The sequence below is a fragment of the Calonectris borealis genome, chromosome 1 (assembly GCF_964195595.1).
Source record: "Calonectris borealis chromosome 1, bCalBor7.hap1.2, whole genome shotgun sequence".
In the NCBI taxonomy this organism is placed as follows: Eukaryota; Metazoa; Chordata; class Aves; order Procellariiformes; family Procellariidae; genus Calonectris; species Calonectris borealis.
This window is the reverse complement of record NC_134312.1, coordinates 68886529-68911894: the sequence shown is the minus strand read 5'-3', so window position 1 is coordinate 68911894 and position 25366 is coordinate 68886529. Positions and strand designations below refer to the sequence as shown.

The following is a 25366-nucleotide window of genomic DNA, read 5'->3' as shown; positions in this document are numbered from 1 at the left end:
GTGCATTAATCCACAATAAACATGGTTCTGTAAAGAGTCCGGCAGTGAGAGAATGAAGACGTGAATTATACCCAGCTTAGTTGCTTCAGCAGGTTTATGCATAGGTTGTAACTGGAGGGAATAGGACAGGGGTGAGAACTGGATTATTTCTTAAACCAAAAAATGAGCATGAGGGTTTGCCAACAAGCCCTGACCTAAAACCCGAGCACACTCTGGGCACTGGGCTGCAGAGCCACTTGCACCATTTGCACGCCGCAGCGTCGAGCTGCTGCAGTGAGCCGCAGGAGGACGGACATCTCCCTCCATGCAGCCGGCGCTGGGGTGCCCCCGGCTAAAGCCAAAGGAGCCATTCCCAGAGCTGCCGGTGCCGCCGTGCCGGGGCTTCCCCAGGCAGCCGCTGGGCAGCGCGAGCTGGGCTGTGGGCACGGCTGGCCCGTTTGGCCGGGCCCTGCCGGGGCTGGCAGCGGATGCCAAGCAGTCGCTTTAGCCTGCGCTGCCCCAGTCCCACAGGTCGCATCCGGCTCCGCCAGCCCACGCTGCCTCCTCCGGCGCTCACCGGCTGCCCCCCGAGTGCCTCCGCGCCCCACAGCAAACAGCTCCCCTCCCACCCACACTGCGGGGCTTGAGCCGGGGATAGGGGAATGAAACCAGAGGGCAACCAATAGTCGGGAGATGCTGTGGTGTGTCTCCAGAGGAGAGTGGCCCCTGCAAGGGGGCGAGGGCAAGGCATGACCCCACAGTCCCCCGCCACCTAAGCCGGGGCTGCTCTGGGGGTGCCCCACTCCTGCGGCAGAGCTCCCCAGCCCCTGGCTGCAGGGCCGTGGGGGGAGACGTCTCACTGGGCTGCACCACCTGCTCCCGCTGTGCTTCGGAGTGCCCCACACCTGCACTCATTGCTTGATAGGGATGTCCTAGGTATCCCCCCTTGCCCACGTCCTGCACAGGGGGATGGAGGAGACCCCACGGTCCCTGGGAAGCTCCAGCAGCACCGTTTGGGCAATGCCGGGTACCCCTCTGACGACTCGCTGCTGCCTGGGAAGGAGGTGTGATTTACAGACCGACTGCTGGAGCTGGGACGGCTGGGCTTGCTGCGGGGAGCGAGGAGGAGGGGCCCCCCGCACAGCTGCCCTTGAAACCCCAGCGGGCGTGCTTGGCCACAGCGGCTCCCAGGGGGCCCGTGCTGGTGCTCCCCGGGGGAGGCAACACACACGCGCCGCGGCATGCAGTTTTGTGACAGAAGCTCCTGCTTCTGTACATGAGGTTTGCCTTAGCCGTTTATTAGGAGGCAAACACAGCCGTTTTCTTCCCTTGGTGTTGCTGATCCATGGTGGGATGAGCTGTGCCCAAGTATGGCTTGCTTTTTTTTTTGCCAGCAAAGCAGACCCCAAGCACACCTACCTGTTTCTTGGCTCCGACATGGGGTTAAGCAAATTCCACCGCCTGCTCTGCTCGCCCGGCAGAGATAGCGGCTCACGGCCCTACAGCGAGAGAAAAATCCCTGGGAAGAGCAGCTGCTCCAGCTCCCGACGTCTTCAGCCGTGTGCTGGGCACAGCAGATGGAAATAGGACAGCAAAAGCAAACAGATCTGAGGCCAGAGGATCCGACCAGCAGCGCAGCAGCTGTGAGAGGAGCCATCTCTCCCTTCCAGCCGAGCAGCATCCTGCTGCCATCCTGATACGGCACTATAAATCACGGCTGTACCTCCTGCAAGATCCCGTCCTCCCCTGTAAGCACGCAAACTGTAGGCATTGGGTTTTATTCTAAGGCAAGACTCGACGGGAGAAAAGTCACAAGCGGTGCTCTGCAGTGAGGGGTGTCCGTCAGACCCACCCGGCCACATCTGGCTGCCGCACAAATCAGGGGCTTCACAAGCCCTAAATCCGATTTCCTGCAGCCGATTTCCTCTCAGGCAGGTGGAGAGGGAGCGGGGAAGGGACCTGAAATCTCTCCATTACACTCCTTACAAGCTTCAGAAACACCCCACTGCAGGCTGAGGTAACCCTGTCCCCTCCCGAACGCTGTGGCAGGCACTGAGGGTGTCCGAGCCGCGGGTAGGGACACACACCTCGCACAGCGTCGCGTACACGTGCCCTCCCTTGACTCACGCCTTGGGACAGAGCAGACAGATGACTACACCTTCGAGTATGACCAGACAGGGATGACTTCAGCCTACAAAATAGTAGGAAAATCAGCCCTGGATTTACAGCAGCTGTTTGCAATTGGGAGCGGTCACAAAAGCAGCAGCTTTTCAGCAGGCTGGCCTGAGTCGGCTTATACTTAGCAAGAGCCTGGCCCATCCCAGGTTGGGGACGGCAGCAGTCGCAGCGAGGAGCCGTATGCTCCAAGCGGGGCAAAGAGGGGGGGTGCCCTCCTCTGTCACAGCAAAGGACCAACACCACACTCTTGCTTGGTTTTACATGCACCTCTCAGACTAGAGCTCCTCAGAGTATTTTCCAGGATGTTTTTTCTGCTGACAAAGCCCACTGGTACTTTCTGCACAGAAACCCTGCGCTCTTACATGCCTCTGCTTGCAGGGGAGCAGGGGGCGAGGGCAGCCAAACGTGGCACTTACTTTTGCACAAAGCAATTTTTCAAAAGCAAGCGGGGAAAGAGCATCAAACTTCCATGCGCTGAGTGACTCCATTGCTGGCTGGACCCTCGCTGGAGCTGGTTGTTGCTCCCGTCCCCCCTGGATGCTGGGGAGCTCCCCCATCCCTTGGCACAGGCTGTTCCCCGCGCCGCTGCCCTGCCCTGGCCCAGCTGCAGGGCCCCTTACGCCACCTCTGCCCACGCTTGAAAGGAGCCTTCACACCTTCTGTCACTCAGCCAGCGAACGCTGCTGTCGTTACCTTCCATGACATCAGCCGCAGCAACGCAGCTCGTCATCAGCGCGTGACGCAAGCTGTAATAGCCCCACTTGAACGCCACCAAGCACGTTTCTTCAGTAAATACCTCGTGGGCCACGCAGGAAATTTCATCAGCTCTTCCTGCTTTGCTTCCTGCTGCTGCCTCACGTTTTGGGTGCCCTGGGCAACCCGCCTTCCCCCCAGCAGGCTCCCGCTGGCGGCAGGAGAGGGCTGTGCACTGGGACCCGTCGGTACACCCCCGTTTGGCTCCACTGGGGCCGGGCAGCCGCCGCTGTCCTTCCCGCCGGCGTTACGAGGCGCAGCGCCTGCGTTGCACAGGGATGTGCGCAGGTGCTTCCTCGGCCCTCCTCGAGGAAAGGCTGCGGGGACAGGGGCAGGAGGCTGCCAGCCTTCCCGGAGGCCTCGCCGCCCCCCGGCCGCCGTCACACCAGGGCAGCAGGGAAGGGGACAGGGAGCTGCTGGGGAAGGCCCCGCGCTGGCGAGAGCGAGTACCCCGACGCTGTACGTTACAGGCTAGCCAAAAACCCAAGCTGCGCTTGCTTGTCTCAATTTCAGCCAGCAGTGGCTTTCTGGAGCCGGCTGTCATCCCGCTCCTGCCCAGCTCTGAGGGACACAGCATCGCTTTCAAAACTGGCAGGAGGCTCCCTGGCAAAGGCAGCAAACCCAGCCCGGCCGTCCCTGCGGGCAGCGGGACGGGGGGAGCTGGGCCAGAGCCAGGGCAGAGCCCCGGGCTGGCCGCCACAGCCAGGAGCAGGCAGGGAGGTGGTGGCAGCGGCTGCTCCCCCCCGGGAGGGACGGCTTCCCATTTCTCCTTCCCAGCAGCAGCTGCCCCACCACGGCCCCGTCCGCTCCTGCTGCAAGCAGGGGGGAGCTGCCCCCAGCCTGCCTCTGCCCAGCCAGCGGCTCCGGCCGGCGGGGAACAACTGCTTCGGTTTAGGGGAGCTCGGCTCCAGCCAGTGCTAAGGCAAACCTGAAACCATACGCACAGGTTCAGCATGGTTAGAGATGAAAACAAAAGATAGCTACTGGAGCGGGTTTGGGTGTCATTTGCCTCTGTTAGGGAAACGCACCGTTGCTCTGGGAACCCAGCCAGGCCCCTGATTTTCCCATCTCGTTTACAACTAGACCAGTTCGGGTTTTATGCCAACTGTGAAGAGCCTCTGTGCCCAGCTGTACCACTACCAGAGATGAAGCTGCTACAAAGCAAGATCATCTTAAAGCTCCAGTGCAAACATCTCCCAGCTCAGAAACAGTAATAGCTCTGTTGTTCAAACATGAATTTTACTAGAGGAGAGAAGGGCAAAGGTGAAGCTCCTGGAAATGCCAGAATTAAGACCGAGCAGGCAAACCATCCGCTTGCCCACACGCAGGAGTGCCAGGCTCGCATCCCGCCATCCGAGGAGCCTGCCTTCCCGACAGAACAAGGGGGTGAACAGGGGAGCAGTTACACTGCGGTCCTCTCACAGCGGCTGAACTGCAGCGCTGCCCAGGTGATGCTGGGCAGAGGGTTTCCTACATTGCGCGTTGTTAAAGTACTTGAAGGTGATCCAGTATGACATGCTCGATGTTGCCGTGAGCTCGAGGCTCCTTCTTCATAAAAAGCAATATGGACCTAGGAATTAACACGCACCCTCTCCAAGGAGCTGATCTTTTTAGAGAACTTCATTCAAGACACATCAGTGCTCAGCACCCCTGGAAATCAGCCTGCAGAATTGCAGCTTGGGCACTCCAGACCAGTATAGAAGCACTGACCAGCAGGAGAGTTTGGTTCAAACAAATTGCTTGCTGCCACACAGCAGGCAAGGGGAAAAAAAAAAAAAAAAGGGAAAAAAAAAAAAAAAAGGGAAAAAACCTCCGTTTTGCAGGGAGGCCTCTAATAGCTTCAACTAAACCAAACTCAGCTCCTCCATCCTAATCATATGCTTCATTTATTTTCAGCTCCTTAAAAAGTTCGGTAATGGCCTTAGACATTCACCTTGATTGCAGCGCTCTAATCCACACTCAGGGTAAATTCACCCTTTGCAGTAAGCGAAGCAAGTGATTCCTGAGAGAGGGCAAAGCGTGGCCACAACTACATGCAGCAGAGGTAGGAGGTACAACTTTTAAGTATCACTCTGCTTCCTGAAAACAAAATAAACCCAATTCATATTCAAAAGTGGCAGCTTCTTTTAGTGTAACTTGTGTGTAATCTGATGCCAAGGTTCTCCACGCTCCTTAATTTGCTTTGCATTTTTAAAAAGAAAGAAAAAAATCCATCCTCAGACCTCAAGCTGTCACAGGTCATTTACTAGAGCTGGCTCTCTATAAGAGACTACAAAACATGTATCTTGAGTCAAGTGACTGATAAACAGCACAGCTGTAGATGCCCAGACTCAGTGTGAGCCAACACAAGAGGAGGATTAGGCGTATCTTGCCCAGGCAGTTCACAGATGTTTGCTGACAGCCGAGGAATGGCGATGAAGGAGCAGAAGGCCCCACTCCAGGCACAGGGCTGTTCTGGTCAGCACTAGCCCCACTCCCTCCCCAGCCAAACCTGACTCCTTCCCGCCCCTGCCAGCCCCTAAGCCTGCATAGCGGGAGAAGACGGTCAGTCCCTTACTTGGGTACAGGCTGGGAGGCATTTCCTCTACACTGGGAATTTGAGTCCAGGCCTCCTGAACGTCTCTCAATCTCAACTCACCTAAAAATTTGCCCACAACCAAGGTCTCCAGCACCCACCCTCTAACCCCCCCAGCTCTTGTTCTTCACACCCTCAGTCCCTCCTGCCCGTTTTCCTCCTCGCAAGCTCTCACCCCTGTGCTTCAGCTTTGGCTTTCCAATACTGTCCATAAATCACAGTTTCTGCTCCTTCCACCATGCTCCACCCAGTTTGACTCCTTGGCCAGTTTGTTCCTTTCTCTTGTCTGCCCGTTACCGCCTGGCACCCAACCTGCAGTGGTAAGGGAAAGCCCTTTTAAACCTTGGAGCGAGGAAGGGGACAGTATACATGCAGTCTGCTCTAAAATCTGCAAAACCAGGAACTGGAAAACTAAGCCACTGAACATTAGTGTCTCTAAACATTCAAAAATAGATAACTTCTGAAATTATAGCTAGCCTAGGTTCAGATGGAGGCTTGGGGGATGGAGAGAGAGACCTAACGAAAGCTAGCCAGCCCCAAGACCACCCTGCAGCTTTATGCCCTCACTCTACAGCGTGGGTTCAGCTAAGCTTTCCAAAAGATAGCACTAACACCAATCCCTCTTTGTCCTCAAGTTACTTTTAAAATATGGCAGAGGTCAAAAACAAGCGGACATGGGACAGGATAAATGTTGTCCCAGGCTTTTCATTCTCTGCAAGTTCAGAATAATTGTATGTCAAGGACATTCTCATGACGAGCAGCTTCACGGAGTGGTGGCACCAGACACATCTAACACCATCTCCTTTCCCCACACCACTATCTGCCACGTACTACAACTGGCAACTCCAGTGGGCATTGAATATAAATCTAGACTTTAGAAAAAAAAATTTCCCTCGAGATTAGCACTAACTAAGAGGCAGCACAGTGTATGGACACCTTTGTCTGCTGCAATGTTTATAGATGTTAAACCATATTTAAATCTTATGGCAAGACCAGACACAAACTTGATGTGAATTACAGACATGAAGAGGATGCCACATGGTAGAACTAATGTTTCAGTCGCACGAACTCCCACCCACTGGCTTTTGCTCGAGGAGGCATACAGCAAGCATCGGTTCTACTGTACATAAACAAGCCTTTAGGCATCGGTTTGGTTTCTGCACCAGCAGAAGTCTTTTACCTATGAAGTGTTGCCTGTAAGCGTTGGGAAGGAAGAAAGGGAGAGCAACTCTTTCAAGCTTCACACACAGCACGGAAAGACCCAAACTAGACAATATTCCATTTGGTTCTTTTATTAGCAGAAGTTAAGAATACAGCAAGTAATAAGATCCCATCTTATATGGAACCATCACCAGAGTCCCCAACCATCAAAACCCCAGAATGTGCTTCATTGCTTTCAACAGTAAGCAATTTTTAAAAAGAAATATACTGAACAAGGCCACTATTTAATGGGGAAGGAAAGAAGCTGTAGGTCCTAACTATTCTAGGGCAATAACCTGCACACAGAGCAAGCAAGCCTCTGACTGCTGAGAGTAAGGCATTCAGGTGCCAACCTGGGAAGAGTTCTCAGCAAGAGCTACAGAAAAGTGCACAGCTAGGTTGTTTTTATTGGAACACACAAACTTCTCAAACGGAGAGACTGACTGGGTTAAGAATAGCAGGTGGAGTACTGTGTTTTTGTAATAGTTCTGTGCTGTGTAGGACCAGGTTACAATCACCCTTCAAGGAGTGAACGTGGGATGATCCCGGATGGAGACTGCCCCTTCTGCTGGTACTGTTACAGAGGTATCCCGAAGCGCCTTACAGACAACTCTGATTCTGATATGCACCACGCTTTTCTCAGAGACCAGTATACTTCCTGCCAGGCAACTCTACATCTTTGTCAGGGATGCCAGTGCTATTAGTGCTTAACATCCAAGTTAATACTGCTCTTTACTTCATTTTAGTACCACACAGACCTGTGATAAACTACTTCTGGCCCTACAGGCATCCAGTGTAGTTATCCTACTGAGAACACGTCCCTCTAAGCTCGCAGACTCTGCTGCAGCACCTCTTTCTGCAGCTGACCTTGCTCGCAGAGGCTTTACGAAGACTCCATTTGAGGAGTGAAGCCTTAATATCCAGTCAACTTTCAGAAGGCATTCTGCTTCCACTTGACTCTATTAGGCAAAGTAACTCCCCAAAACACACTCCATGATATCCAGGGTATGAGAAGATCTTTGCAATCCACATTTTTCTCTTGAAGGATGAAAATTCAAACTTGCAGGAGTCTTAAAAAAAAAACCACCACCAAACACAACACAAAAAAACACCCTTTACCCTCCTTCCTTATGAAATACAGCATTTTATGAGCTGTTTAACTCATCTGTGAGAGAGGTAATTGCTCTGAATTTCCAACTCCAAGCAATACCTATGCCATAACAAACAAAACGTTCAAGTTTCATCTTACGACTCCAAAGATTCTCCTTCAGTCTAGCTTCTGACTGGGCTCCAAAGATCAAGCTACATCAATTACACAAGAGAAGGGTATATAGCTTCCCTTATATAGGAGGTGTGTCTGCTCCACAGCAATCCAACTGAACTCTTAGTTTTAGGCTTAAGAAATACCAGCAGTCCCATTGCTAAAGCACAGATGGGAAGCAGACCTAAGGAAAAAAAAAAAATAACAAAAATGGAACTGCATTGGGCTGATTGTGGATTTTTCCTCTTAAAAAGAAAAACCTGCAAACTCCCTTGGCATATGGAGCCTGACACATGAGAAGGTAATGTGCTTGAGGTCTGCAGTAACTGTTAACTCCAAGTCCTGGAGCGCACAGCTTCCACTTTCCAGCCCATCTTAACCCCACCTCTGTTTCCCCTCACATGCTCAACTATCTTTTGACAAGTGCATTACCATCATTTTTTCAGACAAAACAGGGCAGGCCCGCAAATGGCAACCATCTACTCAACAGGGGCCTTTGGGTATAGACAGGCACTGATGGAGTCGAAGTGTTTGCCATTTCACGTGCAGTCATCCCATCATGCTCCAATTCATATGATGAGAACCAAAACAACTTACTGTAAGATCCACTATCCAAAACTATACAGGCCACGCAAGCTTGGAAGGCAGCTGTCCCACACGCTTACGCAGGGCGCAGATGTATCTTTCGAGTTACTTGAGTAAATAAACTTGCTAACACTGTGACCTGGATGACAACGTGATTAATCCAGCCTTCGCAACCCTTGTGTACACGTACTGAACCTACTCCAAGTGCTGGCCAGGACCCCACGTTGCCCAGGGCATGCTGGCCACCAGGAAAATCTGCAGGGCCAACATGCTTCACTCCTGGGAATTTTACCTGGTCCTCCTGCAATCATTTATTTTGTGCAAAATTGAAACAGTGTGTGGTACTTGCATGTTGCATTCTTTACAAAAACCCTTTTCCCCCCACCCATTGTTTAAAACATTTATATAAATTTTATTTAAACAGAAAGTTAGAAATCTTATTTACAATTTGTTTTTCTCCCAAAAGAGCATCTAAAATCAACTCCCAAACCCTCCAAGAGGATATAAATTTAACTTTGATTTTTTTTTTCTTTTTAAAAAAAAAGGAAACTGCTAAGCTATCCCTCCCCACTTCTACAAATAAATATGGCATTGAACAGAAGCCGATTTGGAAGGGTCCTCTGTAGCTCAATCTGTAGATCCCAAGAATAAATTAGGGTTTCAGAATTTCCTGGTCTTCAAATTGATTCATTCCATTGCTTGAGGTATAGAATTTATCTTGGTTAGTCAGAATCCCCGTGAAGCTCCATGCCCCATCAGCTGAAACTTGGATTCTTCTTAGGTATTCATTTCGCTAGCCTGTATGCTTCAACCGCACTTGCGGTACTGTTTTGGTTACTATCTTGGGCTGAAGGCTAGTTTTACTGCATCCCATCTTCCTCTGTGCAGCCTCCTCCAACTGTGAAACGGAACTCCTGGAGGTTCGAAACCCCATGGAAGTGCACAAAAGCGCCAGCCACTACAAAGACGTGAAACAGCTGATGGGAGTGGAACTGCGGAAAAGAAAACACTTCTGTTCAGCCGGCGTACTTTGGGTTCTAGTGCTACCCTGTCTCCAAAAAGGCCACACATTCAGCTGAAGTACACAGTAACACGTAGCAGCACCTCAAACCACAAGCTGCAAAGTTCTCCAACTTGTGTATTAAAAGCCCAACCCTCTCCTATCGTTAGCAAAATAATCAAATTCCCCACACACACACACCAAACCCTCTCCTTCAATCATCTTAACCAGCTAGTCAATCAACAAACAGTGCATCTTTGTGAAGGGACGAGGATAATTTCAGAGCCTTGGGCAAAAGGCTTAAGCAGAACACTTTTAAAATTAGTTCCTCCACAACACACACTGGTGGTTTATTAATAAAAAGGGCTATCTCATACAGCTAACAGGTACAAACTCTGCTCTGGTCACAGGCATAAGTTTTACCAGGTGGATTTTCAGAACCTTGTTATTTTATTTCTCTGCCACAGAGAAACAGAACAGAAAAAAAATGGTATTATATTAAAACCTAGAAACAACCAGATGTTCTGAATGAATGCCCAGGATGCTATTGATTATAGCACAGCAGAATGAAAACCATGAGGGAGCTACATGACAAAGCATGCTCTTGTTTGAGGGAAGCCATACCAATACGGATAATGCTCTTGAAAAATTTCTATAAATGTGTATTTGCAGGCTCCACGGGAAGCTGGGAAAAGAGTTGGTGGTACATCAGTGCTTTTGGAGCCTAACTCATTATTGCAGCAAGGCTTTGTTTGGCCATTTAAACAAATCTAGCAAACTGGTGCTGTACAAAAGCCACTCAAACAACCCAGGCCTCATTCTCACTTCTAATCTTCTTTAGGGGCCTTAAACTATCCTAGTGGAAGTACGGTGGCCTTCCAAAGGTCCACCTTCCTCTCATCTCTACTCTTGCTCCACCCAATTTCCTTCTTTACATCTTCCCCACATATTTGCCCTCTACAGTCTTCATGATCCTTTCCCTTATCCCAAGTTTCCCCCACCCACCCACTGGCTCACCCCACTTTCCCTTCTTCTGGGCCAGAGATCCCTCCAAAGTCTACCATCTCTATCCAGTGTTTTCACTGGCTGCACAAGATGAGGAGCCAGACATGGTGAAGATCCCGGAGAACACACTGAACATCAGAGGAATAACCATGCACTATTCTGCACAGAAGTAAGGTAAGATGTGTGTCTGCAGGATCCTCAACACACACACAAAAAGGTTTGCAAAGTTGCTTACCCATCTATTAAAGCTATCTAGGAGATGTGCTGGGGTGAATTAGCAGTTACCCCAGACCAGCCAGCTTGTGATAACGCAGCGAGAGAGGCACCAGGTAGGCCGGGCTCAGAGAGCCCACAGCTGCTTGGCCCCTTAGGACCCTATCCTTCTGGTGCAGCAGTTTGACACTTGCAATAAGAAAACATTGACATAACATCCTCCAGCCTCAAGGGGAACCAGCTTTCACGTTGGTCTCCTCATCCAGTCATTCTGTAGACTCACCCAGATGTCACACTTGCCAGGGAAGAATCTCTCCGGGATGCGGGCAGCATATAGTGCAGCACCAGTGATGTACAGGCATGCCATGAGTGCCAGCCAGCCTATCTGCCCCATTGTGGCTGCTTTCAGGAGCCCCTCAGAGATGACAAAGTGCAGGGTGGGAATAACCCCACTAAGACCCAGACCTAGAAATACTCCTGGGAGGTAAAGAAAATGTGGGAGAGTCAGATTTGAACACAATGGCGGTAAAGGGAGACAACGAAAATACAAAAGCTATGGAGGGAAAACTCAGTATTTGCCAAAGCAGCAGAAAGGTGACAACTCTTGAAGCTGGAGGTCCCCAGAAGAGCTTTATTGGAGAGGAAGTTAAAGAACGCACAGACTTCCTTCATACACCAGAAGCTACTTAGTTATATGTTCCAGCAGATACTGAAATATTTCATTTAATGACTGTGTCTGCCAGCTTTAATGTACCTTAAGCCAGTTACACATCTTGGACTGTAGAGGGCACTGAGACTACATGAACTATGTCTCACTTTACCATAATGCCTCAAGAGCAAGACAACAAGGAGAGACGACAAAGAGATTATTTATCATATACTGTACAAGTAGTCCTGGGAAACAGAACAGTAGCATCTGAGGCTCATCTGATCTGCCATATATAAGAACATGGTTTATTCATTTAGATTTTAGCAGCAAGTACAGAAATCTTGTTAAAAAAAGTGTGCGTGGGCGGAATAATCACGTCCCATCCACAGATTTTAAGTTTGGAAGGCTGAACTCTCTGAAGGTACTCCCATAGCTTGTCCAGGAAATTTAGATTTACTGTAGACAGCATATGCAGGCTAAGTAACAAGAAATATTACTATTCAACTCAGCTGTGTTCAGATTCCATAGCTGCCCCCTAAAGCTTCCTCTTTGTTCCTACCTCAGAATGTGAAACCATGATCACGTAAAAAGAAAAACTAGGCTCTTTGTCTTAAGTATGTATTTTATCTAGGCAAATCATTCAGACTAATTAAACCATTCAATGATTTGCTAGTGAGTGTCTGAGCCTAGTATTACAAAGACAAGACAAACAGTAGAAGGAATATACACATACACACACCAAGCAGTCAGTCGTTTTTTGAGAGAGCAAAGTTGCTAGATACAGTTAGAAATACTTTGCACTACCTTTCCTACTGCATGTGTTACTGTCCATTTCAGGAATGCACTTCCAGGACTTGCACCAGCCCTTATCTGTGCATCCAGTTGGCTATAATCAATGCTGAAAGAAAACCCATCAAGCTCCCAATCTAAGAATATTAGCTCTCTATAAAATTAAGCTCTCTTAAGTCTTCCCAAGATGGTTTTGCCAAGTGGCAAGTAGGAAGGAGGAAAGGCAGTCAAGAAGCAAAACAATTAACTTCAACTCTTACCTGCCCTTACGCCCCGATATTCAGGGGTTGCAAACATGTCCCATTGTGAGACAATTATGGCTGCAATGCCCAGGACGCAAATCACAATCAAGTAGATGAAGCAAGGCTGAGGGTTGCAATAGAAGGAGTAGTACAGCCATGGTACAAAGCTGCCCATTATGAGAAGTGCAATGCCAGAATAATCCAGCCTAGAAGGAAACAAAAATCAGTTTGGTAAGAAATGCGAACCTTTGGAAGTCCTCATACCAACACTCTCTTCTTTAGTAGACCAACTGTCTACTTCTCACTGCAAAATGAAGTTATTCTCACTATTGCAACTTACTTCCTGATGGCAATTCTTCCACCAATGCCCTCCTACAGTAATGGATTACCTTGATAGACAGCTAGTTAGGTCATTTTTGGACAGTCATCGGCAATACATACAGCAGCCTTTAGACCAAAGCTTTTTGAAGGAAACTCAGATTTAAGCTTCAGATGAGGAAAAAAGCAGCACAAGGGTCCTCTGAACACAAAAAAGGGCACACAGTATGTAGTGAGAGCACAGCCAACACAGACACTTTAGTATCTGACAAGCATAAGTTAGTTAGGCATCAGCTTAAGTGACCAATGGGGAATAATGTCACAATTTTTCAACCACATTGTTTTTTTCTATACACCAGTGAAGAAAAGGTATTCCTACAGCCATTGCTTTTTACCACACCCTGACAAAATGCTCCTACAAATGATGGGAGTTAATTTTTCAGTAGGGGATTTTAATTGCTGGGTTACTTTAGAGGTGGTCTTGCAGATTACACAATCCTAGGTTGAGTAATCTTAGGAAATATGAGATATTTAGCAGCCAGCCAAAAAAGAATGCGTAGTAGAACCAAAAGACCAAGACATATTGATGCACATTGTGGAGCTCTCTTACATAAGTTTAAGATTCAAAGTTACTCAGAATAGTTGAAATGACAAGAAGTGACAGTTGCATTAAAAATTCAAAGTCCTGCAACTAAGCTCTAGGTGTATTACTTACAGCAGCAAGATGCATGCACACGCCTGCCAAACAGCAGAAAATGAAGGAGTTTTAAGACTAAAATGGCAGCACAAAAACTCATGCTGAAACAAACAATAATTACAAGAAGCTGCATTGAATCTCTGCTCAACTCCGTTCCAAAGTACATGCAGTCATGCAATGAACAACTCCTACACTGGCGTTCCAGGCATAAATCCCAACCCTGTTTCCCCACCTGTTTCCTATTTGGCCTACCCTGTCCTCTAGGCACTTACTTGGAGAAGAGCCGGGAAACACCTTCTGAGTGGCAATAAACTGTGTGGAAGAGCCATGAGAAGGAGAGGCAGAGTATGGCTCCCAAGAAGAACAATCCAACAACCACTTTCTCCTGCACAGGTGCTACAAAGGACATGTTTGGCCGGAACATGTAGAAGATTCCCAGACAAAGAAAGAACACGCATCCTGAAAAACAGTAAGGCAGAAAGGTGTCAACGGCATGCATACTTAAAGTTTTTCTTTCTAAAAGCATGACTTCAGCATACAGGAGCACTAAACATAGCAGCTGCATGACAACCAGCAGCACACACGCAGACTAAAGTACTGCCCTACTTCAGTTATGCGTTCCAGCTGCATTTCTGTCTGACTGATGCAACAGACTTGCATGGACTCTGTATTTTCACTTGTTTTGCAAGATGCCTGACAACTAGTTGGACATTCTAAAACAATAAAAAAAATCTGTTGCAAAATGTAAAAAGAGAAGGGCATAGTTCAAAGAAACCCTTTCCCTTCAAGACTCCCATAAGTTGAAAACCACTCATACAAGCTGCAACTTAAGTGTGTTCCTGTGGCAAGAAATGCGATCTCAATTAACAAAAAGAATATCTACTGGTAATTTATTAACGATCAGGAAATTTAATTCATTCATTTGTATTGAATGCCATAATTAAGGAAGTCCCATCCAACCCTGGTGGGATAAAATTAGGAGAGGGATACCAACCTGTTAATTTAACCATCCCACACCCCTTTCTATCTTGCTCTCAAAGAAAGAGAGCAATCAAGCCAATTAGAGCAAGCTGAAAATACCTAGAAGATGTGTCCAGATGTTACCAGTCTCTGTATGTATTCTGAAGATACTCTTGAAACAAGCCCGGAAGGAAGGCATGGGTGGTCTGTGTCCATGCAACAGGTAGTCGTTGTCCTTTAGCCAGTCAGGCAGAACATCATGGGGAATGACTCTCCATCGGCCCTCCCATACCTAGAATTTAGAAAATTTTAGTTAAATGCGGGGAATTGAGTTCCACTGATGTATGGCAAAAGTCAGAAAACCCGTATTAGTAAAAGTGTTAATCTATGAAAAGGGCTGATGGAACATCTCTGGGGAAAAGGCTTTACACTTGAAATATAATGCTTAAGTGACTGTTCCCTATTCAAAACAGTATCATTATGAAGTTGAGTTGCACCACCAGAAAAGGAAATACTTCAGCATTTCACTGAACAGGAAAGCAATTGGGCTTTTTTACTGCTAATGAAGGGAAAGCATTTAATTCATTTCCATGTTTCATTATTTTTACAGATCATCCTTTCCATTTAATTGAAGAAGTCTACACCTAGTTCTCTCCAAGAAATAAATAAGTAAAAGCCTGTTCTTCCAACCACAAGCCAATCTGACTATATATCTACTAGCATTTGGGCCAGTCTAGCAAAAAAGCTACCCATCAGCACTAACATGGGTCAGAAAGCATGAAGTGGCAAGAGCCCAGTGAGAAGTCTCCAATCCCTTATCCAGATTGGAAAAAAAATGCTCCCACACTCCCAAAACAAACAGTGACAGATCAGTTAAGGCAACAGATCCATGACTTTCAATTCCATCAGATTTCTTCTTTAAAGGGAGAGGGAGCATATGTGCACACATCTATTCTTGCAGCTGGTTCCAAATGAAAAAAGCGTGCACAGGTGTTCTTAGCACTGCTTCAGTAACGTAAGATACATGTAGTCTTCAGTTTGGCTTCAGAAGCAGCACTGCCAAGCAGAGGGGTATCAGGGAATTGCTTTATGTACCGGGGTTGTTTCTGCAGTGTTCCTTGGATTTGTCGTCTGGCTAGTAATACAGGAGCGAGCCTGAAGAATCCTGAAACACTAAGTTTAAAAAGCTACATTCTTATTTCAGTTTCAACAACAAGAGCCTAGAGTTTTTAAATCAATTCTGCACACTCCTTCATGGAAGCAAAACAAAACTAATCAGAATAACCAAGACTGGGTTCTTAAACACATTGAACAAGAAAATAACTGGTTTATTTCATGAATCAAAAATTTGAATTGAGGTAGGAACAGCAGGACGGAATTCATTTTACACAATCCACCCTACAGAACATCTAAAAAGGGGAAAAGATGCACAGTAAAACACCAAACAACAAAACAACCCACACACAAAAGACGACCCAGTAACTAGGGTCCCTCTGTAAAAACGTCAAAGAATAGTTCATAAAACCAGCAGGAACAAGTGTATAAAGGGGCAGCACTCCTTTCACCAAGAAAGGAGAGCCAGAGATTGATACAGCCCCACGGCTCTAAAAAGTAGCAAAAATTGAGCTAAGGTCAGCAATTACAAAACCTACAATGGATTTACTTGGATATAGTTTTACTACAGCTTTGTTTTCTTTTCAAGTAAGGGACAAAGCTTATTCTGGATGGATGCAAATGGTGCTGGAAAAGCAGAATATTTGCAAGTCTGAAGAAACCTGGAAAAAAATGACCTTGTAAATGAAAGGGCCTTGAAACAGAAAGCTTTTTTTCTGCTTTGTACTCTCAGATGTTTCTCAAGAGAGACTCCTCAGTTGCATGATGAGCTTTAGAGTCCCATTTGTAATCTCTATTGTTCCATGCTTTATGATTTATTCATTTATGACAGAGATCCTGAGAAGCTGTAGTGCTACTAGTTATAACAAGAGATCCCCGTTCAGGGATGGTGTGTACCTGCTCTCCCTCCCATTAGTAGTGCAGTTGCTGCAGGTATAGTCTGCTGCCCACTGGAGCTTCCTAAAAAAGGAAACTACTTCAGCTGTTTCCACATGCCCTTACCTTACACACAAATTCTTCCATTCTCTCCATAGCATGGTGGGCTTGTAGAAGAGGTGACATGCCCATAAATCCTTCGTCTTCTTGAGATGACTCATCGTTGTGTTTATAATCCTCAGAACACTGCGGGGTGGGGGGGAAATAGAGAAAATGCTTTGTACAAAGATGAACAGAGAAAAGTGATGTTGTTTTCCATACAAAACTATGATTTGAGGTCTTGGCAAATACAGGAGTCTTCTTCCCTTGTATAGCACCGAGGAAGAAATGCAAAAGAACCAGCAAAAAATTATTACATTCTTAGGTATCTGAGAACAACTCACAGGTCTAATCCACTTTGCACATGTTTTCACCAGGTTTGGAAGAAAGCAGCGTTCTTCTGTAAGTTACGCTTCATTAAAGCCCAGATATGGAGCCTGAGGCTTGCAGCCTACCCACCTCTAGGGAAGGATTACTTCCTATTTTATGTTTCAATGTCACTATGCCTGCCTTAATGCCTCTATAACATATCTGGCATTTTAGGATAATAAAAGGCAAGCCAAGGAGACGAATCCATTTACCTTGTTATAAATGCTTCACCTCAATTTTTAGTTCAAATCTGAAGATCTATTCTGCTTAACTGACACTTCTGTTCAGCTCATAATCCAGTAATGGACAGTTACTCATTTGTTTGACTTCCAAGGTATTTCAGAAACTAGTATGAAATTTTCGCCAGCTAGACAAAGGCAAGTTATCAAAGAAAAGCAGTAACAGACATCACAGTTTTAAGTAAAATTCAAATAAAGAGAAATATCATATCCCCAATGTGTACCAAGAGAATTATGAAAACAAAAACAAAAAAAACCACTGAGCCTGGATATTCAGCTGGTACACATCACTAATAACTTTATAGGAGCGAGGTTTGGTAGTTTTCTACCCTATGTTGACTTATCACATCATCTACATGTTATGATACACTCTAGCTTTCCATTTAGGAAAAAAGCAGGGGGCCACAAAAGCTCTACATTCCTGTTTGTTACTACAATGTTCATGGCCCATCAGAGACTCCATTCAACACTTCCAAGGTAAACAACTCTGAGAAAGCTAAAAAGAGAGAATGAGCCTTTTGTACCCTTCAGGCTTGATGCAGAAAGCTGCCACATACCTTGTGACCAAGCCAAGAAAGCCCCACAATCTGTATGGAGACTGGCCTCCTCCATATTACAAGCCACAACACTTTTTCTCCCTCCTATACCCGTATCAAGGTTAACAACTTTAAAATCAAGATTACTTATCAATAATGCCATCCAAACTGACTGAGAATCTAGTATATAACCTCACATACTTTATGGATGAATTATTATCAGTAATGTTCAGGTTAATGTCCTGAACTTTGAGTCAGAGATCAGATCTGGCTATGCATTTGTCCCACATTACAGCTGTCTCAGAGTAACACCTTACTATTTCCATCAACAAGTTAACTGAACAAGCTGCTTAAAACTTTCATTTTTTAATAAATAAAAGGAGACTTCTTCCAACCTATAGTGAGCTATCTAGACTCTTCAGTATTTTTGGTTTCTGACAGAGAGAAATGACATGCTAATACTTGCTTTCGTACCCGAGGCTTGCAGTAGCCACTGAAGCTTCATCTTTTGAAGAGGTCCCACCACCACATAGTTCTTGACCCAATTTTGCTTATCCAGAATGCAGATCTCTGCTATGTAATACATAGTGTACATCCTTCGCATTTTGTGTATGACCTCGCATTTGTCCACACTAGGACAACATGATTGACTAAATGAATCTTTGTACATAATCCATGTCCTTTGTACTGTCTACTCGCCCTCATTTATCGTTCCAATCAACACCCCCTCTGAGCACGTCTGGGCAATGATTTCGTATTTTAAAGCAGATGATTGATATAAATATTGATCAGCTCTAGGCAGATCCTACAGCAGTATAAGACAGTATTAAATACCCTCTCGCAGCCTAGATTATCCCATTAATTCTATTGAGAAATATCCTTCTAAAATAGGCACATGTCCTGTTGGACCAGAAAGCATATTAATAAAAAAAGAAATTTGGTTTCATTCTGACTCAACAACATTCACTGACATTATTTCCCACACTGTCAATTTTAATGGCTTTTTCTACTAATGGATTCCTCAGGATTCTCAGTTTTCAGTATTATAAATAATTAACTCAAGGTCATAGAAACATAGAATGGTTTGGGTTGAAAGGGACCTTTAAAGATCATCTAGTCCAGTCCCCTGCCACTGGGGTCTGGATAAGATGTTCATGATTGTCTGCACAATCTTGCAAATCAAATAAATCTTCAGTTTCCAAGAACACACCCTACAGAAAAGCAAGGCTGGTGTTTAAGTTCCAATGAACTTGATACAAGAAGTACTGCTATGCCCTTTAGCTACCCTAGAGTCCCTCCCCCAGCACCACACAATGACCAGCTGGAATGGGGTGAACAAGTTCGTAATCCTCAATTTACAAAACTGGGTGGACTGAAAGAAAAAAGGTCCCTTATAGAATCAAAGTCTGTATTCATTGCAGTCTGCCCAGTGACTCAAAGCCAAAAAATGTTCATTTCCCCCTCTCCACATACTCCCCGTTCTAGAATGCTGGGAAGGTTTAAATTTGAACAGACTGTAAAGCTTGAAGAGCACGGCTATTTATGAACTAGTCCAAAATCTTTGCATTTTGGCAATGTGCCTACAAACAAATCATTACTGAGCTTCTTTTAGTGATAAAAAGAATTCATAACATATATACAGTCCAGATTACTGCCAGAAAATGGAATTGATTTTACTATCTCCTTCCTGCTATTAAACTGCAAAATTAGCATTCAAGGAAAAAAACTAAAGCTCAGCTTTTTAGTCCTTTTCTCGCTAAGGAGGCAAAATGAGATCTGTTCAGGAACGTCCGTCCTCTCTTGACTCCTTCCTGTAACGTGCCATTAGAAAGAACAGTAAACTGCGCTTCTTGGAAGCTGGAAATCTATAGTTGGAGTGCAACACCAATGCCAGTTTTCATTTGGAAATCTGAAAGAGTCTATTGACCTTCAATTCTTGAGACAATGACTGAAGGGAAAAAATACCACTTTTCTGTTCATAAGGCGTATTGTTGTAACATTTCCACTGTGACAAGTTCCTTCGTATCTCAGGATACCCATATTCTCTTTTCTTTGGCTGATCGTATCAGAAATTCAAGAATACTTCTAGAACATAACATAAGCAAGCATACGCTTTAGGACCTGTTTTCAACTATTTCTAACTTCTGCCCAAAGAATTATATTTTAAAATGGGGAACACATTGGGTAAATAATCCCACTTGCCTAAGACCATGCAAGAAATGAGAGCCCAGAACAAAACTCTAATATTTCCACTTTTAATGCGGTATGGTATATCCTGAACCAAGTGCTTCCAGAATAATTTTTGCCTTTGTACTTTCCAGATCATTGGCCAAAAGGATTTTCACTCAGCTAATGTTTCAGATGTTCTTTTACATCATCTAATTTACTCAATTTCTTCTAAAAGCAGTCTCAAATTTTGCCTAAATAATTCAGTGAAGTCTTTAGAGCATTTTAGAGTACCTTGAAATAAAAATCCTCACTTGTAACAAGCAAACTTGTTGCAATCATCAGCTGTCATTCTGCTGCTGCACATACGCAGCAATGAGTAGAATCAGTCTTTCATACTAATCAGGAATCATGGCTTCTGTATACTTACACTCTAGAGTGTCTGGTCACTTAATTCTATGGAAATGCCAAACAATTCTTCAAATTTTAATCCTACCCCCTTTGCAAATTCATAGAGTGTTAAAGCTACCAACAAACATAGTACAGATACCTAATGAGATGGAAATTATACAACAGAAGTAAAAATGCATCCCGAGTTGAATAACGGTACCAGAGAATAAACTAAACCTGAAGGACAAGTGACAATGGCCAGAAGAAAACAGTTTTATTAGTTTATCCATATTCACTTTATTTTGGGAAGTTTTCCAGATTCTTTTGTGGTAACAGTGATAGACAAGAAGGTAAAAGAAAGAGGTAGAGATCATTCTTCTAAACAAGACTTTGAGTGTGCTTTGGTAGAGATAGAAAAGGTTTAATGCCAAAACCAAGACTCAGAGCACCAGAGCAAACAAGAACAAGAAACCTAAGAGCCCATTTGCAAGTGCCCATCATTAAATAAGTTTATTTTAACATTAAAATCTCCCTCTTTTATAGCAATGGCACAAAAGTTTTAAAAAAAAAAGTTTACATTTAGTACCAGAATTTTTTGCCTGAATACAGTCCAAAAAAGTCAGCTCACATAGCCAAAGACCCTATTACAGACAAAACTGCTGTAAAACCTGCTCTGGTAAATGCAATATACATCCCTTGTCTACTACAACAGCTTATCCTTCTCACATAGATTAACAGGTTTTATACTATTGCTCCCAAATCTGTAACAGACACACTGTTTATTAATGCCTTTACTATGGAAAAGCCTGTCAGAAGTCAAATCACAATGGTAGAAAAAGATCCCAGAAACCCTTTTCCCACTTTCGAGAAAGTTGTGTTCTCTGGACTTCAAGTGGTAAAAGCGTAGTTTCTTGAGGTCTGTAGTTTCTTGATGTCAGTTTAAAGATTTCTAGAAAGTCTGAGAGTTTCTACTCTCTCTGAGAGACTACTACTTATACAGGTGACAAGCAAGCTCTTATTCATCACTTCAGACTGCAATTTTGCTAGAAAACTTCAATCTGTGTTCATTAGAGTGTGCAAACTGAAACAGATTTGAATGAAGCCACCTAAGAAGCTTACTGTGTCAAAAGTGGTCCTCTTCTCCCTCACCACCATCTTCCTTTACACTGCTTCTGGCACCCTTCTGATCCTTGGGTTGATTAGCTGATCCAATACTAATCTGGCAGAAATTACTCACATTTTTGCTAGGTAAGCTTCCTATTAGGTAATAAAGTTGGTTCAGATAACCAAGGGATTTAAGGAGCTCAAGCTAGTGCAACAGAAACAAAGGGAGCATCAGCTCCCATTTTACTGAGATCCACTACAGAATACTTTCTGTGGATCATGTTCAAGGCCAAATTTCTTTTTGACACATATCAGTTGGATGCCAAATGATCTCCAGTCCCCCATTTTGTAGCGTTTATCAGTTATAAAGGAGCCTAAGAACCTAGCTAGGCATGGAGTAAGGAAACTTAAACTGATGATCACTTGAACAGGCTGCTGTATTCTCAAAAATTCCAGCAGCTTTCAGGACTGCACTTTCAGAAATTTGACAGGTTTCAGTGGTTGCACGTATGGTACTTGATGCAGAACCAGAAGTGCACACATTAACCAGTAACACTAGTAACTGCAATACAAGTCTCCTAAATCCCAGAAAGGGCAGAACTCTTCTGTGTTAGGGTTCCTTTGTGGACAGAGTCATCACTTAGTTACTCGAGGGCCTAACTGACCATGCACATACCTACGTAGTATGAAGCTCTGGAGTTAATGAAGTCCCATGTCTCAAAGCTCAACTGTTTGTGATGCCAATTCACCATCAAGATGTCACCGGTGCCCTAAAGCTACCATCACAGGAATTTCCAAAGCATGATGCATAATGTTCTTGTTGCTTCCTCAGCTGCTGATAGATGCTCCCCCACTCTCTTCTTGATCTGTGCCCTGACAGAACTCTGCCTCGGTACGAACATATCATTGTAACACAGGCAAGATAGTTCAGAAAAAGCAAATGTCTTGACTGAGTCATGGGATATTATATGACTCAGTACTTATATACAATTCTCTTCTTAAAATGCAAGTTAGAAAACATATGTGGCTGCATTTACAATACCACTGTTATCCCCCATATTAAACTGAAGTCACAAAGTCTAGACATGAACTTCTCGCTCTTGTTTATCTTGATCTCATCAGATGAATGATTAATAGTGTTTAACATGACATTCAAGTCATTTAATGTTTCTTGGGGCAGCATGCCAGATTCAGTAACTCGAGAGCATTCAGCATAATGGCCAAGATGCGTTCAAGGCTATAATATAAAAATGCTATTTTTCTAATTGCAGTCCCATAACATCTTTCTCAGCTAGCCAGATTGCTTTTTTCAGCAACTCCTCTGTGCCCATTCTATCAACTAACCTTTTATCAACTGGTCTTTCGTAAGAGGAAAGCAGCCATAGGTGGTGCTGTGCCACGCCATTTCTCCTAAAAGCCTGTTACACATTTTTTAGAATTTCGTCAGCTTATGTTCTTTGGATTGTAATAATTAACTGGAAAAGCACAGCACCTTAAAACTTTCCCTGACTTCCCCTAACTTCTGCACATACCAAGTTATTTCAAAATAACAGCTTTGTCATTTAGAGTTTACATTCTCTCTTAATCTGACAGGCTTGTAAACATAGACACACCACAGTTTCCAAAAGGCTAACTACATTCACTCTCTAAGCAGGGTGTGCAAAGCTGTTTTTGCTGTCACGGGACCAAAAAAATAGTCTTTCATTAGCACCGTGTCAAAGACCCTTTCAGCCTATTGGTCAAAATGTTAAGTACTTGAAGGTTCCTGGAGTTTAGTATTTTTCCTTTGTAGGTCACCTTCTTATAAAAGCTACACCCCATTTAATATAGCAGTTGGAAACACTTTTATACAACTGGTCATGGGTGACTGCTTGCTGGCACTCATTAAAAACAAGCACTAACATTCAATTCTCGTTTAGCAAATAGTCCTAGGACAAAGTCACATTTTGGCTTCAGCACCCTTGCTAATATACCCGTATCAGAACTAGCTCCCTCGTTAAATATCTTCAGATGAAAAGGGTTTGTTGAATCTCTGCAGTAGTAACTACTGATTTTCTGTCAATGTCCAGTACTTGACAAGGACCAAAGACCTCAATGCCCACATGTGCTCATCAGTACATTTCTGGGGAAAAGCCTGTAGAAATTGCTTCTACTACAGAAGATTCTCATATGCCGTTTTCTGCTCCTCTGCCATTGTTAATCCTGACAGGAGAAGAAGAAAACAAGCCTGCTGGGCTTACTGAAAAAAATGCTCTGTTAAAAAAATAAACAAAGAGACTGAAAGTGTACTGCTGAACTTAACATAAGAGCAGAGCAAGCAATCTAAAACAGTTGGAGGAAGATGCAACTTAACCCACCAGTACAATACTATGTTCTCTTATATCACTGTGAAAGGCCGCCACGTCCCCCATTGCTGCCCAAATCAGGCAGATACGATCTCCAGAACTGTGGAATCTAACCCTTTTCCAGGGAAACAGTTGCGCCAGTGAATTATAAACAAAACCACTCCCTCCCTCTCCTAGTTTCAACACACAGCACAGCAAGCAATGGTTGCAAAACCAGCTGGCAGGCAGCAAACTCAGCAGAGTACCAACACTTCCCCTCTCGAAGAGCTAAGACTCTCCAGACTAATAGGCAAGAGTTGAACCCAGCTGCAACTCAACAAGCCATAACCCATTACAACTTTTGTGTTAATTCACATGAGAGTTTTCTGGGAGACAGGGCAGACAAAGACATGGCCACTTCCCACACGTTACCAGCCTTCTGGGCAGAATACTGTCTACTCGTGGTTGACTAGGTCACCAGTTTGTCTTTTCTGCAAACATTCAAGCTCTAAAAGCCTGTTAATAAACCAGACACATCAACTGTCACCGAAGGACGCATCAGCATCCGACCAACTCAAGCCTGTGGAGCCTGGAAACCATCTCCATAGATGTATCACATCTTTGTACCATTTAAGTGGGAATACTTGGAGATATTCTGCTCTGTGTATCTGAAAATGCGTTGCTGTACAAAAAAAAGTCATATTTGTAGGGAAGGATACTAGATTCAAGCACTTACTTCAGTGACTAGCAGTCTGAGTAAAATATGCATTACTTCCAGCGCTTAGAACAGCAAGTGAAGAAGAAATTCAGATGTTAAGATCTTTCGATCTGAAGTAAAATGCCAGTTCACATGCTTTCAAAGAAACAACATTCTTTCTCAAGAGTTGCAAAAATGGAGGAAAGGAAGAGGTAATAAAGAAGTCTACAGAACAATGTTTGAACATAATCTGCTTTAAAACAAAAGGAAACATGTTTTGGTGGGACCTCAAATTCTGTTATGCCAGGCCTCTCCTATACACACTCAGAAGACAACCTCTATCAACAAAACCTGTAATGCAATGCAGGAAGAAGGCAAATACAGAAGCAGATGCCAAGTTTTTAATGATAACTCCAAGTACCAGTACTAAAATGCTAGATTGAAAATAAAGCTAAATGGTTTCAAACTGAGCAAGAAACTTGCAAGTAAATCTACAGAGGAACAAATTTAAGGCAATCGGAATTTACGAATATCAGCTCCAGAAAGACTATTCTTAAGGCTCAAGTGTCTACCTTTGGCCTTCAAGACATCACCTAAATCTTTTTCACTCAGATAGCATGCACCATAAAGACAAGTTGACAATTCCATGAATTTACATGCACCCTTCTATCAATACCAAAACGATTTTTGTAGTCTATTTCTGTAGATAATATGTACACACTTCTGTAACAGAAAAGGCTTTGAGTAAGTTCTATAATTCAAGTTAAAAGCCTTGAGTCATTTGCTCACCTTCCAATTATTCTAAAACTCTTCTTTTGTACCTGAAAATCTGTAACATCCTTCTGTCTCTCTTCTTCAAGTCACTTTGGTATTTATGCTCTAGAAAACTCTTGTAGCTACATGCAGGTATCATGAAATTTGTCAGAGGTCAAGTAATTTCCACTTGAAGTCAAAACCCATGCTCCCTGAGAAGCAATCCAGATGAGTATTTGCCCAAATTTCTTCCATTCAGTCCATTCAGATGACTTGAGAGCTATGCATACCTCCTC

At 44.6% G+C, this 25366-nt stretch overlaps 1 protein-coding gene across 3 annotated transcripts in view; it reads right to left on the bottom strand.

Annotated features, from left to right (window-relative positions):
* Positions 1–6761: 6761 nt before the first annotated feature.
* The window catches only part of ADIPOR2 (adiponectin receptor 2), a 46550-nt gene continuing 27945 nt past the window's right edge, over positions 6762–25366 (bottom strand). For all 3 annotated transcript variants that reach the window (XM_075159383.1, XM_075159392.1, XM_075159376.1), the window contains 6 exons: positions 16520–16639; positions 14525–14696; positions 13717–13903; positions 12448–12635; positions 11033–11226; positions 6762–9523 (listed from right to left, as the gene is read on the bottom strand). In XM_075159383.1, coding sequence (XP_075015484.1) covers positions 9392–9523; positions 11033–11226; positions 12448–12635; positions 13717–13903; positions 14525–14696; positions 16520–16639 — 993 coding nt within the window. In that variant the 3' untranslated portion in view covers positions 6762–9391. The remainder of the gene's footprint in view (positions 9524–11032; positions 11227–12447; positions 12636–13716; positions 13904–14524; positions 14697–16519; positions 16640–25366) is intronic.